The sequence below is a fragment of the Hemiscyllium ocellatum genome, chromosome 16 (genome assembly GCF_020745735.1).
Source record: "Hemiscyllium ocellatum isolate sHemOce1 chromosome 16, sHemOce1.pat.X.cur, whole genome shotgun sequence".
Classification (NCBI taxonomy): Eukaryota; Metazoa; Chordata; class Chondrichthyes; order Orectolobiformes; family Hemiscylliidae; genus Hemiscyllium; species Hemiscyllium ocellatum.
This window is the reverse complement of record NC_083416.1, coordinates 58,913,324-58,932,290: the sequence shown is the minus strand read 5'-3', so window position 1 is coordinate 58,932,290 and position 18,967 is coordinate 58,913,324. Positions and strand designations below refer to the sequence as shown.

At 40.9% G+C, this 18,967-nt stretch overlaps 1 protein-coding gene across 5 annotated transcripts in view; it reads left to right on the top strand.

Annotated features, from left to right (window-relative positions):
- Positions 1-18,967, top strand: part of LOC132823229 (sorbin and SH3 domain-containing protein 1-like) — a 115,161-nt gene that overhangs the window by 73,271 nt on the left and 22,923 nt on the right. For 4 of the 5 annotated variants that reach the window (XM_060836861.1, XM_060836862.1, XM_060836858.1 and 1 more), the window contains 4 exons: positions 6,976-7,082; positions 10,378-10,424; positions 18,148-18,262; positions 18,364-18,468. In XM_060836861.1, coding sequence (XP_060692844.1) covers positions 6,976-7,082; positions 10,378-10,424; positions 18,148-18,262; positions 18,364-18,468 — 374 coding nt within the window. The remainder of the gene's footprint in view (positions 1-6,975; positions 7,083-10,377; positions 10,425-18,147; positions 18,263-18,363; positions 18,469-18,967) is intronic. The other variant, XM_060836860.1, reaches the window with a different exon arrangement.

The window sequence follows — 18,967 nt, the reverse complement described above, 5'->3', positions numbered from 1 at the left end:
AGGCAAAATTATGCAAAACCAATACTGTTGGCCAATTATATTGATTATTGAATATATCATAACATTGTAAAATCACATGTTCAGGAACCTGGACAGATTTAGGGTCTCCTTGTAAAATTCCCCACAAAGAATTGTCTGCATCCTTGTGATCCACTGCATATTTCACAAAATTGACGTACAGTATGGCTTACAGAGATAGAACAAGAAGACAAGTGTGGATCAGATGAGGAAGAGAACAGAGAAGACAAAGAAATAGTTGAAGAAGGAAAGCTGTCTTTACAACCTTTACCTCTTTATTTATCTGCTGCTCATTGCATCTTTTCATCCTTAAGCCCATTAGAAGTTGACCCAGAATGTGGGAACTCATTCTCCACACATACTCTGTAACCAGGAAACTAATTTTAGATGGGTTATTTCCAGAAAAGCAATGACACTTACAGTATATGTCTTTCTAATATATTTAAAAGATGTTCTATTACAAAGAAAATGCAGTCTGGCAACCTACACTGATTTGGATCACTATGTTATCCTTTGGCAAGTCAAACTAGTTCAGTTAGTTTTCAAGGTGACTTTTAAAGCCAATAATAGATTTCTCATTGCTGTCACGCACTCAGACTTATTTCCTTACTATAAGTATCAGGATGATAACATGATGGTGTATACAAATAGTAGTCTTTGAATTTTTCAGATAACTTAGATCTTTGAAGGTGGCAGAATGTTTTGAGGGAGCATTTAGCAAAGCATATCCTGAGATCTTGGGCTTTATAAATGGAAATATTGGCCTGGAGTTTAGTCAAATAGACAGCCTCTCCTTCGTGGTGAAGATGGCTGAAGTAGCTGGGAAGCGTAAGTATCCCCCACTGATCATGGCTGTTCCCATTTTTTGCAGGGTCAAGAATGAGACTGAGTCTGGATTAATGTATATGCAGTTCATAGAGGCAGATATCCATTAAAATGATCAGCTGAATTCATGGAAGTGAAATCCTGATAATCTCAGAGTGTGAAATCTGAAGTTCACACATTGAAAACAAAAACATAAATTGCTGGAGAAACTCAGCAGGTCTGGCAACATCCATGGTGTGAAAGCACAGTCAATGTTTCAAGACCATTTGCCCTTTTTCAGAATTCAAAGTAGCTAGGAAAAGATGGTATTTCTGCTAAAGACAGGAGGTTGGAGAGAAAGAAAGGAGTAAACAAGTAGTTGGAGAGAAATTAGCAGTTGAGCAAGACAAAGCATAATGGTGAACCGAGTAGAAAGCAAACTACTACTAGGGGTCATGAGGTTCACAAGGGAAGGGAGGCAAGTATGTGTCTGCTGATGGCATCCCAATGAAGGTAGGGAAGCAGTGGCTATGATCCTTTCAGATTTACTTGCACTTCACTCAATTGAGTCTCTCCTATGCAGTTGGAAACTAAAACATATAGTGAACGCAATTGGGAAAGGAAACTTAATTCTGGCAAAGGGGACTTTTAATTAGCATGTGTTATATGCAAAAACGTTACTATCAGTTAGCATAATGCACCTTTAAAATTCCAAAAATTTAATTACAAGCTTTCATCCTGTAGTCAGGAACCTGATTCTTGGCTTTTTGTATAATTGAATCCCCCACAGCCCCTTCCTTTTGTTCCTGGGAGGAGGCTAAGATTCTGCATGGGAAGAATGTGTCTGATCTTTGTGGATTTGTTTAGGTAGGAACAATTCATGATGTGATTTTGCCTCCAGCAGAATATTTAACCTGACATGGTAGTGCTTATGTTATCACTCATAACATAAGAAACAAGACTATGCTGGGTATTGAAATATCCAACAGACATTTATTGCTGCTACAATTATATACTCCCAGGCGCATAACTGTCTGGACTAGTATTAAGCTAGTAAATTAGACATAGCAATACAAATAGCATGCTTCCAATTGCATATTATGCTTTGAATGATTCTTGGGATAAGATGGTGTGTTAGATCTTTTTACCCTCAGGTTACATGCTCTGATAAAGTGATGATATATGAGTATTTCTCTCAAAGGCGTACTGAAACATTGATCATCAGACATAACACAACAGCTTGTGTAATCCAATTGAAGAATTACACTAGATATGCTTTAGTTATGCGGCGAAAGTGAGTACTGCAGATGCTGGAGGTTAGAGTCAAGAGTGTGGTGCTGGAAAAGCACTGCAGTTCAGGCAGCAGTCGGGAGCAGGAAAATCAATGTTTCGGGCAAAACCCTTCATCAGGAAATTCCTGAAGAAAATGGATGTTTTATATGTGACCTTCCGAAAATCTTTGGTAAGATGTCATGTAAGACACTGAATTGTGTGTATTCAGCTGCCAGATTTCATTGAAAGATGTTTATGAAGCAGAATCAAGAGGATGACATTGAGCGCGGAATTTTCTGATGAAGGGCTTTTGTCCGAAACGTCAATTTTCCTGCTCCTCGGATGCTGCCAGACCTGCTGTGCTTTTCCAGCACCACTCTAATCTAGATTCTGATTTCCAGCATCTGCAGTCCTCACTTTTGCCTATGCCTACATGATGCCCAGTCCATTCTGAGGGCCAGGCCTTATTATCATTTCCTAATTTTTGCATCGTCTACATGCTCTCTGAATCATTTTGCATACGGGGAACTGAGTTTCTAGCACAGCTCACTTTCTGCTCAACTGATGCAAAAACCTCGCTCAATGTCATCCTCTTGATTCTGCTTCGTAAACATCTTTCAATGCAATCTGGCAGCTGAATCCACACAATTCAGTGTCTCACATGACATCTTACCAAAGATTTTCTGAAGGTCACATATAAAACATCCATTTTCTTCAAAGAATTCAGTCAGTTCGATTGACTATGAAATTTCTTTGAAGATCTCCGCTGGCAATGTTTAGTTTTATTTTCTGGCTCTATGTTTTTGTGTTTCTTTTCATTTCTATTCAATTATTTTCCCTGGCTCTGACGTTAGTTAATTCATCTGTTTCTCCATGTCTCTTCTTGAAATCATAAAATATATTTGCAGTTTGCAGTCCTTTGACACTGGTTCTTTGTCACGTTAATACCAAATGCCAGATAATATTTCAGAAAGAGGTATAGTCTCTGAGAGAGAGTTTTAATGTGATTTAAAATGTGTAATTTTATTAGCAGTAACACAATTAGAGATTTAATTTTGTAATTGAATTTTTAAAAGCAGATTGTTTGAGCCTCAGCTTTTCACAGATTTGTTTTAAGATTGATGTTAATAAACTTATGGCTCTTGGATTGCACAAATATGGTTCCTGAAATGTTTCATACAATAACAGTTCAACCACCCACACTCAGAATGTGGGAAGTGCCATTTCCTGTGGGAGCAGGGTTTTCAGTGGTACAGAACCAGTGCTGAGTGTGACATGGAACTAATATTTAGCAGTGGCTGGGGCATAGCAGGGAGTTACCAAACAGGATCTGAGTAAGATTTTACTTGCAGAGTGGGGAGCAAAAGGTAGCAAGGGTGTTTTGCTCAAGGCAGGAGTGGTTTTCAGCAAGTTGCAGCAAGCAAAGTGATATGGGCAAACTCCTCGAGAAATCAAGTATATTTTTTAGTTTCAGAACTGGGACTTCTTACTGATAATGGCCAGTTAGAGTTGGCCTAAAAAGTGAACATGCTAGCATTTTGTGATCTCAGTGCTTCTAAATTAGCTCTTTGGGGGAATAGTGAGGGCAAGGAAACTTGACAGGCATAAACATGTTGGGCCAAATGCTCTGTTTCCAAATTGAAACAGACTTTGACTTGAATCCAAAGTGAAAATAATAATTAAAAACTTAAGTTGCCTTCCTACTTTCCTATTATTATATCTAAATTCCAGTTACAATAAAGATGGGAGAATTATGTGAAACTGAAATCAAGCAAACTATGCTACAGCAATATTTTAATTGTTTATTGTGATCTGAAATTTCACATTTATGCAATCGGAGTGGAGTAGTATCACTGGGTACTGAGGACCACCATTCATCATGTGAATTTACATGGCACTCATCTCAAATTGGCACCTCTACCCTCACCCAGTTGGCTCTATACAATTGTCTCCCTCCCAATCTTGATTGAACTTCACTTCCCAGTTCCCTGCCCTTTTAAAAACTTACTTTGAACACAAAAGCTCTTTGTTCCTATAGTTGCCTGGGCATGTGCAGTAGGTGCCCAGATCTCACCAATATAATTGAACTAAGACATGAACTACAGAATCAAGGATGCTTTATGCCTACTTGCTGAAATGCAAGGACTGATCCCTGGCTTTAGCTTGTTACCAATGTACAGTATGGGTGGTGCTGCTCCCATGCATCATCAAGACTTGTCCTTTTAGAAGCTGACCATTGCACCTTTGGAAGATGTTGTTGAAGGAGACTTGGTGTGTTGCTGCAGTGCATCTTGTAGATGGTACATTTTGCCACTTTGTGTGAACAATGGAGGAAGTGAAAGTTGAAGATGGTTTTTGGGAAGGGAATTAAGTGGGCTACTTTATCTTGAATGCTGTCAAGCTTTTTAAGTGCTAGTGTTGGAATGATTCATGGCTAATACTTCAAGATGACAAGTATTATTTTGTATCTCCTTGGGTGGATAATTTACAACAGTCTATCATGCAGCAAACAAACCTTATAGTTGTAGTAAAGATCTGTCATTTCTCTTGTTTATATTCTGCTAAATCCTGACACTTCAACTTGTACTGCACTGTTGTTGGCAATGAGGGGGTCTGTGGATGGAGCTCTCACATCGGTCAATCTATAGTGGGAGTGACGTGTGGTTGCTGCAGTACTTGCTGATACTAGCTAATTGCAGGTGCAATTTCAGAGAAAGAAACAGAAAATAGGAATAGGGTCCTTCAAATCTGCTTCACCCTGAGTGATTATCCAACTCAGTACCCTGTTCCCACTTTCTCCCCACACTCTTTGATCCTTTAGTCCTAAGAATTGCATTTCTTTCCTTCTTGTAAACATTCAATGTTTTGGCCTCAACTGCTTTCAGTGGCAGTGAATTCCACAGGTTTACCACTCTCCAGATGGAGACATTTCTTCTCATCTCAGTCCTCCTCCATCCGCTTACGCTATCACCTTTGGTCCTGAACTCTCCAGTCATCAGAAACATCCTTCCTGTGTTTACCCTGCCTAGTTCTGTTGGAATTATGTTTTCTAACCTCCAGTAAATATAGTCCCAAATAATCCAGTCTGTCTTCATACTAACTACCATTCCATGAGTCAGTGCCTTGATTCGTTAGATGCTGAAAGCAACCCATGTCATGACAGGACCAACGAATTTATTTTGACGCACTCATGGTCTCCATTATCACCTATCTAGCTTCTCTTCTTTCCTGGCTTACTGTCAATAACCTCTTTGCCCAACCTTCTTTTTCTCTCTTCTCTCTCCAACTATGCACTCACTCCTTCCACCCCCTTCCCCCATCATCAGCATAAATACTACCTTTTCCTAGCTGCTTTCAGTTCTGAAGAAATGTTGCTGGACCTGAAAAGTTATTTCTGTGTTCTCTCCACAGGTGCTGTCACACCCGCTGAGATCCTCCAACAATTTCTGTGTTTGTTTGTATCATAGGATAGCTGGTGGCTGAGAATCCATACTCTGCCAATGAATTGGCACCTTAGGGATGGTAGAAGAAGAGAGTCATTTGCAAAGTACAGTTGGCAAGAACATAATATCGTTAGGAACAAAGGTCTCAAGTCACAAAAAGATATATTTTCTTCCAGCTCCTGATGTGACCAATAAAATTGGTGCCAGTGGGAAATGTAGAAATTGGATTTGTAGTTAGTTGTAATTAGATTAGATTTACAGTGTGGAAACAGGCCCTTCGGCCCAACAAGTCCACACCGACCCGCCGAAGCGAAACCCACCCATACCCCTACATTTACCCCTTACCTAACACTACGGGCAATTGAGCATGGCCAATTCACCTGACCCGCACATTTTTGGACTGTGGGAGGAAACCGGAGCACCCGGAGGAAACCCACGCAGACACGGGGAGAACGTGCAAACTCCACACAGTCAGTCGCCTGAGTCGGGAATTGAACCCGGGTCTCAGGCGCTGTGAGGCAGCAGTGCTAACCACTGTGCCACCGTGCCGCCCACCACTGTGCCACCGTGCCGCCCACCACTGTGCCACCGTGCCGCCCACTTGGACCTTTTCATTAACATCAGTGACCACAAATCCTGAAAGCATGAGGGCCAAACATTAATTTTGTACCGAAAACTGTTGCAAATGTGCAGCATATTTAAAGTGGGCCCTCAAAGATGTGATTTGAGTTGTGTCTATTTCGGGCTGTAGGTACATAAACAGGTGAGCTGTGATGCAAGTCAGGCAATCTGATGTAACTATTCGGTCAGATTCCTGGGAATTCCTGTTGGCTTCTGTACAAGGTTAGCTGTCCCCAGGTGCGGTTGGAGATGAACAGGAAAAAAACTTAGTGAAGTCTGGCACCAACCCATAAGACTCCTGTTTCTCCTGCCTCAATATTGAATCCAGCAGTTAATTTTAAGCATCAAAAAAAAAGTGCAAACTGCATTTGGCAGCTAGCCCAGTTGAAGAAGAAAGATTTCTCCCAGAAATTGCTTCTGTCTCTCTTATTTTTCTTTCTGCCCCCTGAAAACAGAGCAAATGGAACCAGATGCTCAGTTTTTTTTTCTGTAATACATATAACCCAAAATCTAGTGACTGCAAAATCATATATTTAAACTGCCTGAAATTTCGGGAATATTAGAGCAAGATCATTGCTGATGATTGAACTTGAACTTGATACTTTCAGCATTTCATCAAACTGTTAGCTGTTAACATTCAATCAACTTCCTCTCCACAGAATGAAATTCCCAGCAGACGGAGGGAGCTGAGATCATGGCAAAGTGAACTTCCTTACAGAATTTTCCTAATTAGTAACATTTTTAATAACTCAAGTGGATTTTCATCCATGCCACTATAATTAAAGTACAATCGACTTTATGTTATTTCCTCATCAAGCAGAACTGCCCCTGGCTGATGCACCCAAACCTTCAGATCAGCATTTCCAGTCCCAAAAGCCAAAGGTGACAGAGGAGACACGTGATCAAAGACAGCAACTAAAAATGGTAATTGATGCTCACTCAAACCTTTTTAGATTGAATATCTTTAGCTGCTTTCACATTATTTGCCAGTTGCTGTTTGTCATAATTGCTACAAAAGGCATTTTGTGTAAATAATTTATTCTGTGCTTTCTCCAAGTTGAAAAATGAACACATTGCACATTATCCTTGAATTATATTATTCAGGATAAATGAAAATTCATGGGATCTCAAATCACCCAATTTTTCTGAGGTTCTATGTCACTTTGCATTGTAATCTTAATATTCTTTTGATTTATTGAGAGAATGGGAAGTATGGCAGCAATGTGGAAGTTTTTTTTAAACCGCATCCTACAAGTTAAAATATTTTAGCTAAATTGCCCATGATTACAGACAGTGATTCAACTTTAAAGTTGCATTACTCTCCTGGGTTTACACCAGTTTGAATGAGACCAGAGACTCAGCGCCTTTGATGATGCTGCCTTCCTGATCAGACAGATGTTGAACAGTCAAATAGACAACAGCAAGAAGACAGTGGGATCTTTCCTTCTATATTCAGATCAGATTGAATTCGATCAGATCCTATCTTCTGGGAGCCAAATCAAAGGCCAAAAGTGTTTCAATAGTTTTGATCATTTTAAAACTTTCATTTCAGGCCCACGTCTTCCTCCCTTGAACTTATACCCAACAAATCACTGATCACACAATTTTCCTGATTAAAGCAAAAAGTAAGAGACATTTTGCAAAAATTAATTTTGGAAAAGAGCACATTGGCCAAATACATTAACACACAGGTATTAATTCTCAGATAATAAAGGATAAGATAAGAAATGTTCCAAATGGCTTTCAGTTGGGCATCCTTGCACATTTGGATGGGTGTCACGAGATACTGATTTTTTTTTACTAGACAGATATGGTTGTCACTAGGATCTTTTCAGATACAGTTCATTCAGGAAATGATGAGAAGCAATCTTTCAGAAACCTTTCAGGCAGAATAGCTGTTTTCACTCTTCAGCTCTCATTGAGAATCCACAAGAGGATTTCTCTGATAATTAACAAAGGCTGAGTTGGCTGTTTTATCACTTTGTAGGTTATACTTCAACTGAACACCAAAACCATACCAAACAACCACAACTCCTGACAGCCATAAATTCAGTCATGTGACTTCCAGTCAGTCCGAATAGTTAACTGAAACCACATAAATTCCACTAAACAAGTTCAAGCAATTAGATTAAGTCATGTGACTTCCAGAAATAGACTTTAAACATGGTGACCCAAAGTGTTGTTTCTGTAACATTTATTTAGAAAAAGTCAATGAAAGGATACTTTGCCACACTTTGTCATGGGATATCCTCATATTCCAAATGAATCAGATTTCACAATCTTCTCAGTATGAGTCTTCAAAAACTTTCATAATGCAAATGCCATCATAACAGCATGAAATACAATTTAGTGATGTTGAAGCCCAACCTTTGTTAAGATTTGGCAAGTTGGTACAGTACTGGAATCCCAAAGAGTGCTACACTCAAAGACACATCTCAAAAATCTGGGAGTTTGAGATCCCAGTGAAGTTCATGTCACCATCAAAATCCCAAGGTTAGAATCGTATTTTATAACACAGTCCCATGCAGCAGTGATTTCCATGTAATCCTATTTTCATTGAAGCTTGATAATTTTCTGTACTTTCCAATGAGGAAACAATTACATGAATGCAATTGAGTCAACTTTTTTTGGCTTTGCCTACCCTCCAGTGAACTATCCAGCCTCACCCTATAAACATACCACTTTATGATGTAATTTGTTAGTTCAAAGACATACTGATTCATTTATGACAGAAGTGTCCAAGAATGTTCAATGCAGAGCACATACACATACACCAATGGAAATTCAGTGAAGCTACAATTAATTTCTTGTATGAATATATTTCAACTTGCTGGTGCCTGTAGATCGTACTGTTCCAATGGTAGACATATCTCCCAGAAGCAACTTCTCTGAAAGTAGAGTTAAAAGTCACACAACACCAGGTTATAGTCCAACAGTTTTGTTTGGAAGCACTGGCTTTCAAAGCACTGCTCCTTCATCTAATGCTTCCAAATAAATCTGTTGGGCTATAACTTGGTGTTGTGTGATTTTTAACTTTGTACACCCCAGTCCAACACCAACGTCTCCAAATCATCTCTGAAAGCAGATATTTTAAGCACCCAGGCAATGGAATATGAAACATAAGTTCAGATATGATTCAATTATCTATGTCTAATAAACTGTACTGTTAGAGTTTAGAAGCTGTCAGTCACACTTCAGATAGAAAAGTCATTAATTTTGGATTCTCACTCAAATAATTTAAGGATTAATTCTCAATAACTATTGAAGGTGTAAACTAGGAAGTCTATTGCAGCTTTTTGTGTTGAAGGTCAATTTGAAGTGGATGTATGGGAGAACCATTAAAACAGCAACTTAAAAATTACTACAATAAGCATGATTCCCTTTTAGTGATATCCATAACTATTATAGTATTGCATTAAGCAGGTCTTAATAATTACACACTTCTTTGATAATCAAGAAGAAAAGGTGACTAGATAGAAGATCAAATAATGTACAGTATTATAATTTCCCAGAGTACTACTTGACTCTTGTGATTCTTACAGTTCTGAATGACCAAAAACAAAAATAAGCAGAATAGAAAGTGATATTTGTTGTACCTAACTTGTCAGGGGAGAAAAGAGGAACAAAGCACACTAATTTAGCAATGCACTGTCTTAATTAAACCTAGCACAATTTCTCCCAGTTGTGGATCTTCATTCAGATTTCCCAAGCAAATTTTATTCTTATTAAATATTTAAACATCTATTGCATAACAATGGGGCCCTTCAAGCAACTCGCTGAAAATAAGCAGGGTAGGTGTCAGGCTGGCCCAGTTGAGGATTGTCCAGCACCATTCCCTACTCCCACAGCTGCCAACACCAGTTCAGTAAAATAGACAATAGACAATAGACAATAGGTGCAGGAGTAGGCCATTCAGCCCTTCGAGCCTGCACCGTCATTCAATATGATCACTCAAATACCACTTCTTGAGTGAGGAGGGGAGGCTCCTGGTCTCCTAGATCACTCCAGTCCCTCATCTCATGACATCCTTAAGGCCCTCTGCCAGGGAAACAGGACACCCAGCATTGATGTCTTTGCACAGATGGGTTACCTGTGATGACTGGCCATTATTCCTTGACTTGTTCCACACATGTTGATGATGTGTCACCACTCCAGATTAATTACTAGACCAGTTAATCAGACCAACGATATCTTTTATTTTTGAATTTTATTCTTCTAGGAATTGACTGTAAGAGCGAAGTATGACTTCCATGGTCAAACGTCAAAGTGAGTTTTAATTCATTTTTTTATTAATCAGAAAATGTCTAGCATAATTTTTACATGTATTGACATATATATGTATCTGCAGAGAATGAAGCTAACCTCCTTTTCAGTAAACATTCAACAAAGATTTTGTACAACTGCCTAACGGTGTGTCAAAAATATTTTATGTATTACCATTTCCTTTTTCAGCTCTTCACTCACAGAAATTCAAAGCAATATTTGATTTGTTTTGATTTATTTTCAAGTGTACCTCAGTACAGTGAAAAACGTTGTTTGTGAAGAGTACAGGCAGATCATAGTAAGCAAGGAGATACAGATCATAGGGTGCAAAGATCTTAGACAGAGTGAGACACACAGGTGACACTGCACACGTGCGTGAGGTAATAACAACATTAACAAGATCAGCATTACTTGAAGTCAGAAAGTCTATTCGTCAGTTTAATAATGGCAGCAAAGAAGTTGTTCTTGAACTTTGTCCAAGCTTCTGTGTCTTCTGCCTGACGGACGAGCTGGTAGGAGGGCATTACCAGGGGAGGATGGGTCTTTGATGATGTTAGCAATCTCTCCATGGCAACAAGAAATGTAAATGGAGCCCATGTCATAGGGGGGAAGTGGGCAGGGGGTTGGTTTCTGTGATGGTCTGGGCTGTACACACAACTTTTTGTATTCCTGGGCAGATCAGTTGCCATATTAGGCCATTATGCAGCCAGATAGAATGCTTTCTATGGTGCATCTGTAAATGTTGGTGAGGGTCCTTATGGACATACCAAATTTCCTCAGCTGCCTGACGAATAAGAAGTGTTATTGTACCTTCTTGACTGTCGCATCTCCTTTGGAAATCCAGGACAGGGTGTCAGTTATTGACACTCCTGTGAATTTGACTCTCTCAACCTCTACTCGATGTTCTCCTCCTTTCTTTCTGAAGTCAATGATCAATTCTTTCAGTTTTGGTAGCATTAAGAGAGCGGTTGTTATCTCTGCAGCATAATAATAAGCCCTCTCTGTATTCTGACTCATTGTTGTTTCATATCCAGCCTAACACAGTGATATCGTCAGCAGACTTGCAGATGGCATTGATTTGGAATTTGCCTACACAGTCATGGGTATAGAGGAAGTACATTAGGGGGCTGAGAACACATCCCGGAAGGGCTCCAGTGTTGAGTGTTATCATGGAGGAAGTGCAGTTGTCTATCCTCACTGATAGCGGTCTGTGGGTTAGAAAGCTTACGATCCAGTTGCAGAGGACGAAGTTTTGAGATCAGTCTAGAGGGGATAATGGTGTTGAAGGCAGAGCTGTAGATGATGAGCAGGAATCTAACGTAGGTGTCCTTGTTGTCCAGATGTTCCAGAGATGAGAGCAGGCTAGGGAAATGGCATCCCCTGTGGACCTGTTGTATTGATAGGCAATTGCAGGGGAATGAGACAAGCTGGGAGGCTTGAGGTGATGTAGGCCATGACCAGTTTCTTGAAGCACTTCATGATTATGGAGGTTAGAGCCACCAGGCGGTAGCTGTTGAAGCACGCTGCCTGTGTTTTCTTTGGTATTGGGACGATGGTGGTCTCCTTGAAGCAGGTGGGGACTTCACATTGCAGCAAGGAGAGGTTGAAGATGTCAGCGAATACCTTCACCGGCTGGTCCGCACAGGATCTGAGTGCACAGCCGGGGACTCCATCTGGGCCCGTTTCTTTCCTTGGGTTGACTCCTAGGAAGATCGGTCCAACATCTACAGCGGTGACAGAGGGGAACAGGTGCGTCTGGGGCTGTTGGGGCAGGTAAAACCGCTCCACTGACATTCTGCTCGAACTGAGCATAGGAAGCATTAAGCGCATCAGGGAGGGATGTGTTTTTGTCTGCTATCTTGTTATGCTTCATTTTGTATCCTGTTATGTTATTTAGACCTAGCCACAGGACCAGAAGTCTGCTGGTTTGTTTGGGCTTCTAACTTGGTCCAGTACAGCTTTTTGGTATCTCTTATGGCTTTGCTGAGGTTATATCTGAATTTCCCGTGAAGTCTGGATCATCCGACTTGACTGCTGCATGTGTGGTGTTCAGTAGAGAGTGGATTTCCTGGTTCATCCAGGGTTTCTGCTTGGAGAATACCCGGATTGACTTGTTTGTCATGCAGTCCTCTATGCACTTGCTAATGAAGTCCGTGACAGTGGTGGCATATTTGTTTAGGTTTTCTGCTGAGTACTTTAACACGGTCCAGTATAACGATTCCAAGCAATTCAGAGACTGTTCCACTGCCTTAGACCAGCATTGTATTTCCTTCTGTGAAGGATCTTCCTATTTCAGCTTCTGCTTGTAAACTGGGAGGGGGAACACAGTGTTGTGATCTGATTTTCTGAAGTGTGGATGGGGGATGGAGCGGTAGGCGTCTTTAATAGTTGTGTAGCAGTGGTCCAGGCTGTTCAGTCCTCTGGTGGGGCAGTAAATGTGTTGGTGGTACTTTGGAAGCACCCTCTTGAGGTTGGTCTGGTTGAAGTTACCGACCACGATAAACATGACCTTGGGGAATTTCAGAGTTTTTGTAGTGGTGTAAATTTCATCCAAGGCATTCTTCACATCCACATAGGGGTGGGATGTAGACTGCTGTCAGGATGGTGGATGTGAATTCACACAGCAGACAGCAGGGACGGTATTTCACTGTAAGCTATGCTCTGTCCGGGGAGTGGTGGCTCGCCAATACAATAACATGATAATTGTTATCGGCATTGGAATTTGCATTTCAAAAGACCTATAAGGAGGTGGGATTGGATCAGGGTGGGGTTGAGCAGAAGTACTTTTCAACAGAGCCCCGCTCCCCAATACTAGGTCCCTTGATCAGGAAGTTAGAGCCTTTGAACTTGGATGATTTGAACAAATTGAGTGAGTGGGCATGTGCACAGCAGATGAGACAAAATGTGGATAAATGGGAGCTTATTCAATTTGTTCAAAAAAAAAGGCAATTTATTACCTGATGACAACACATTGGGACAGGGAGATGTGCAATGAGGCCTGGGTGTCCTTGTATCTCATAGAAACCTATAAAATCCTGAAGGGACAAGACAGAGTAAATGCATGAAGGATGTTCTCAATAACTGAGAAGTTCAGACCAGGGGTCACTGTCTAAGCATACAGGGTAGGCCAATTGCTAAAAATATGCAAGTAGATGCAGCAGGTAGTGAAGGAAGAAATAGTGTGTTGATCTTCATAGCAAGAGGATTTAAATATAGGAATAAGGATGTCTTGGTGCAACTGGGGCCTTGGTGAGACCACACCTGGAGTATTGTGTGCAGCATTGGTCAGCTTTATGTGAGGAAGGATGTTTTTGGCTCTGCAGAGAGTGTCATGAAGATTTAAAAGACTGATTCCTGGGATAGTTGGACTGACATATGAAGAAAGATTGGATTGGTTAAGACTTTATTCGTTGGAGTTTTGAAGAATGAGGCAGTATCTCAAAGAAACCTACAAAACCCTAAAGGGACAAGACAGAGTAAATGCATGAAGGATGTTCTCAATAATTGAGAAGTTCAGACCAGGGGTCACTGTCTAAGCATACAGGGTAAGCCATTTAGGACTGAGGTGAGGAGAAATCTTTTCATCCACAGAATGGTGAGTCTGTGGAATTCATTGCCACAGGAAGTGTTTGAGGCCAAAACATTGAATGCTTTCAAGAATTGGAAAGATACAGCTCTTAGGGCTAAGGGGTTAAATATTATGTGACATAAGTGGGAGCAGGTTACTAATTTGGATGACCAGCCTTGATCACATTTAATGGCGCAGCAAGCTGGAAGGATTAAATGAACCTACTTCTGTTCTTATTTTCGATGTTTAAATGGATCCACCAGTCAATATCCACATTGCCTCAGGAGCCTGAAAGAAAACATTCCAGTCTTTGCTTATCATATTCCCCATATGGCAAGCCTCTCCTGCCCTCCACTGAGTTAGTACCAGTGGCTGCAGGATATCAACCTGGACTAGGCATTAACCAGCTATGTAAAAATCTGAACTGACAGTGGGAGAGGAAGGCTGGTTACAGACCTACCTGCCATAGGCTAAGAGTGGAGATGGGAGGTGGCAGGTCCCTATGTGTCATCCTCCTTCCCTATTCAATGCATCTCCTGCTATCTATAAAACACAAAGTTCCACCCATTGTCCATCAGTATCTGCCCTGAGGAGATATTGGTGAGCTTTAGCTTTGAACTTCTGCAGTCCTTGTGCTGGAAATCCCCATAACAGTGGTCAGTAGAAACCCATAGATTGTTTGCCTGACATTGTGATTTGTCTACTCCTGTTAAATGCTGATCTTGAAACAGTGGATAAACCAAACGTTTTAATCCAAATTCCAAGCTGATGCAATATTTTAGGTTTGAGTCCATTCCTTCAGGCGATTAAAACAAATTGAAAGAGGACTGACTGACCAGATGAGAGGTAAAAATTAGCTCAGAGATTTACTTTGGCATAAACTTAGAGTTTTAAATGTTCATCAGCAATGATTAATGTAACAGTAAGCCTTATAAAATGTTTTAAAGATTTAGTTTGTTGATAAAGTTGCTGGAATTGATTTATTAGTAAGTACTGATTGTTTAGTTCCCTGATTGTTTTATGCCCTGAAGATGGGATAGAACTGGATGGGTGGGCTAGATATCAAATTATAGCAGACTATTGTGGATTACCTTTCCTCCCCATGGATATTTTACTACCGGCGAGAGAGGGTACCAGGCTGACCATGGACAAATTGAGGCCCAAATTACCAGGGAAAGGGCTCCTCCAGCCCAGGATGGAGTTTTATTTTTTGCCAGAAGTGTCTCTATATTTTGGGTTGAGTTATTCCAGTTGCTGAGTCACATGGGCATTGGCAAGAAAGTTAGGTAATAAGGAGATTCCAGACATTGAGAACAAAATGCTCATTGTCAAGTGTCAGACTTACCAGGTTTCACCTGGATGCACTGTTACAGGGCAGGGGCTACCTGCTGTTCAGGACTTCCATGCCCATTGAATGCTGCCTACAATACCCCCCCCATCCACCCTTCACCCTAAGCGTGTGATCCCATCATCTCCACCCCCACACCCCATCCATCCTACACTTGCCAGAAGCTGCCATCCTGTTTAAAAGGAGGAAGTGAGGACTGCAGATGCTGGAGATCAGAGTTGAAAATGTGTTGCTGGAAAAGCACTGCAGGTCAGGCAGCATCCAAGGAGCAGGAGAATCAATGTTTCAGGCATGAGCCCTTCTTCAGGAGCTCATGAAGAAAGGTTCATGCCCGAAACGTCGATTCTCCTGCTCCTTGAATGCTGCCTTTTCCAGCAACACATTTTCAATCCTGATTTAAAAGCCCTGGTGTGCGGCAACTCCTCTTTGGGCTCCCTGGAGTTACCATTTCTGAGTGCCTCACAGCAAGAAGAGAACTGCCAGCAATTTAATTGGTCAGCCGCTTTCAAAGGAAGGGCTATCTCTCAGAAAGAGGCAGAAGCCACCCTTCAAGTCGATTAGTGGGCAAGGGGCCAGAAACTAGCATGGGTGGGGAGGTGTTGAGTTGGCCAAAGAGAGGTCTGCTGCTAAATTTTACACCAGAGTGGGGATCTCATGCTCCTGTCAAAATAGTAGATAGAACATCCACTCTACAATCCCTCAAAAAGTTCATGCAAGGACATCATATCCATTTTGGAGAAACCAGAATTGAGCCTAAGGCAAATGTTTCAGGCATTCTTCTATTTTTATCTGTGTTCACATGACTGAACAATGAGCTCACTGAAACCAATTCGAATCAAGGAAAGACTAGAGACACAGACTGTGATTTTATGTAGAAGTGATGACTCTATGCCACAGCCAGGAAGTCAAGGCCAAGCCCTGCTCTGCTGTCCTTGCGACTCAAACTCAAATTTTACATTGTTTAATGTAAAACTGTGGACCAGTTGAGAAAGAATATCTAGCCTCCAAAATCTGCCAATTAGACATTCAGTAGCTCTTTGGTCCCCAGCAGCACCTCTGGAAGTGGTGAACACTGCTTGGATCACAGAAAACGTCCGATGCATGGCCATCACGGAAACATGGAGAACAGGAGTGGGTTTCAGGGCTCACTGGGGCCAATGAGGCAGGTCCAGGCAAGGTTGGGCAGATGACCAGGATGTTGTGAAGAGCTTTACCAAGAAAGGTCAACCCATACCCCTCCATGGGTCAGAGAATGTCTGATCTGGAGTTACCCCCAACCATGTCTGCAGGGATGGTGTCTGGTTTTACTGGGTGCCCATCCCAGTTGACCAACCAGTGGTAAAGTTCCAGCAACAAAGGAAAGAGGCACTTAAATGACAAATAATTGAGATTGCAGTAGAGATTAAGTTAGACTCAGGATAGATTGACCACCTTCCTTGTCACTGGTAAAATACCCTGAATGCAGATAGTCATGGGTATATGCTTATCAATAAAGCGAGATGACATTAATAACGAGGCACATGCTAATGCTAACACATGCAAATGAACCTCTCACTGGTCACTAGTGAAAATCTTGTCTCAATGTTCAACACTTGGTTGTAAAATGGAGCATTTTGTTCTCAACGTCTGGAATCTCCTTATTGCCTAACTTTCTTGCCAATGCCCATGTGGCTCAGCAACTGGAATAATTCAACCCAAAATATATAAAACGTTTGTTTATTAAATTTGATCTGCACTGTCATCATTGAGGTATTATTTTAACAGAGTAGATTAAAGTTAAAGAGATATAGAATTTTATGCATCTTCATTTAACTAAAAAATAAATATTTCCACTGCCATTGATTGATCCTGAATGTGCAGTAGAAATGAGACAAAGAATGGTGACTCAGTGGTTAGCATTACTGCCTCACAGTGCCAGGGTCGGAATCGATTCCACCCTTGGATGACTATCTATGTGGAGTTTACACATTCTCCTCGTGTCTGCATGGGATTCCTCCAGGTTTCCTCCCACAGTCCAAAGATATGCATGTTAGGTGAATTGGCCATGCTACATTGCCCATAGTGTTCAGGGATGTGTCGGTTTTGGCCGAAATGTCAATTTTCCTGCTCCTCGGATGCTGCCTGACCTCCTGTGCTTTTCCAGCACCACTCTAATCTTGACTCTAATCTTCAGCATCTGTAGTATCCACTTCTGTCTTGATGCATTAGTCAAGGGAAATGTAAAGTAATAGAACTGGGGAAAGTGCCTGGGTGGGATACTCTTCGGTGAACTTGTTGGGCCAAATGGCCTGTTTCCACACTGTAGGGATTCTATGAATACCTCATTTATCAATTCTTTTCAACTCTCTAAAAGGGCTGATGTTTAGTTCGGAACATAATTCTTTTATTAGATTTTCAATTCCCTCACCTCTGTTCCTACCTGCTCAGTTGAAACAAAATGAAAATACCTTCACTCTCTTAGGGTAACTGCAGAGGCCATATATGGAATAACATTGAACAGTTTTAGCTCTGTTAATACTCTGCAAGAGCGCCTAAGACTACTTATAAAATCAGACTTTGGCCACCCATCCACACATTTTAATCAGATATATGGCCATTTTGCTTTTCATTGGATCACATAATAACATTCCAGGACAGCACACAAGCTTTTCACATTAGGGAAGTTATATTGAAATAGTTTCATTCTTTAATTGCTGGCAAACACATCTGAGAGAGTCCATCTCTAAATAATGGATTCTTTTGATGTGGTAACATGATAATTTTTAAGGGTCAGTTGCACAATCACATGAAACTCAATAATATTTCCACAGAGAATTGCCTGTCAGAAAGGGAGACATCATCTTCATCCACAGACAGAGGGATCACAACTGGTATGAAGGCCAATGTAATGGAAAGAGTGGCTTAATCCCAATTTGCTACGTAGAGGTTGGAGAAAATTTAATGCATTCATTTTTTTTGAAAACAAATTTCAGTAACAGGCTTTATTCTTATTAAGATATTACTGATTGCAACATTTTTTTTGTCAGTCTGCTTCTGACCCACAGAGAGATGAACAAAAAGCACTTGATGAAATTGCCATTGCTAGATTCAGATTTGCTGCCTTGACTAACATAGAACTGCCATTGGAAAAGGTAAACTACCCATGTCGATCAAGCTTTTAACCAAAGGTCTTGATTAATTTATAAAGTTTTATGGAATTAAACCTGGTATAAATGAAGATATTAAAAATGCAGCAGTTTCATAAATGCACTTTAGGGAAGGAAATTTGTCCTTATCTCCAGTAGATGAGCACCTACTGCCCACCCTCAGCTAATGAATCATTATTCTGTTACGTTTAATACCACTTGGAGAAAGAAATAAAGGTGGCAAGGACACAGAATGTACTCTGGGTGGGTAACTTCAATGTCCATCACAAAGAGTGGCTCAGTAACACCTCTACTGGTAGAGCTGGCCCATTTCTAAAAGGACATGGCTACTAGCTTATATCTGTGACAGTTGGTAAGGGAACCAATAAGAGGGGCAAACATACTTGACCTCATCTGATGTGTAGATCCTAGATGACAGGAATGAGCACCTCACATAGTCTTGTGGAGATACGACCGCCGTTCTGGATAGGCCAGACATTGAACA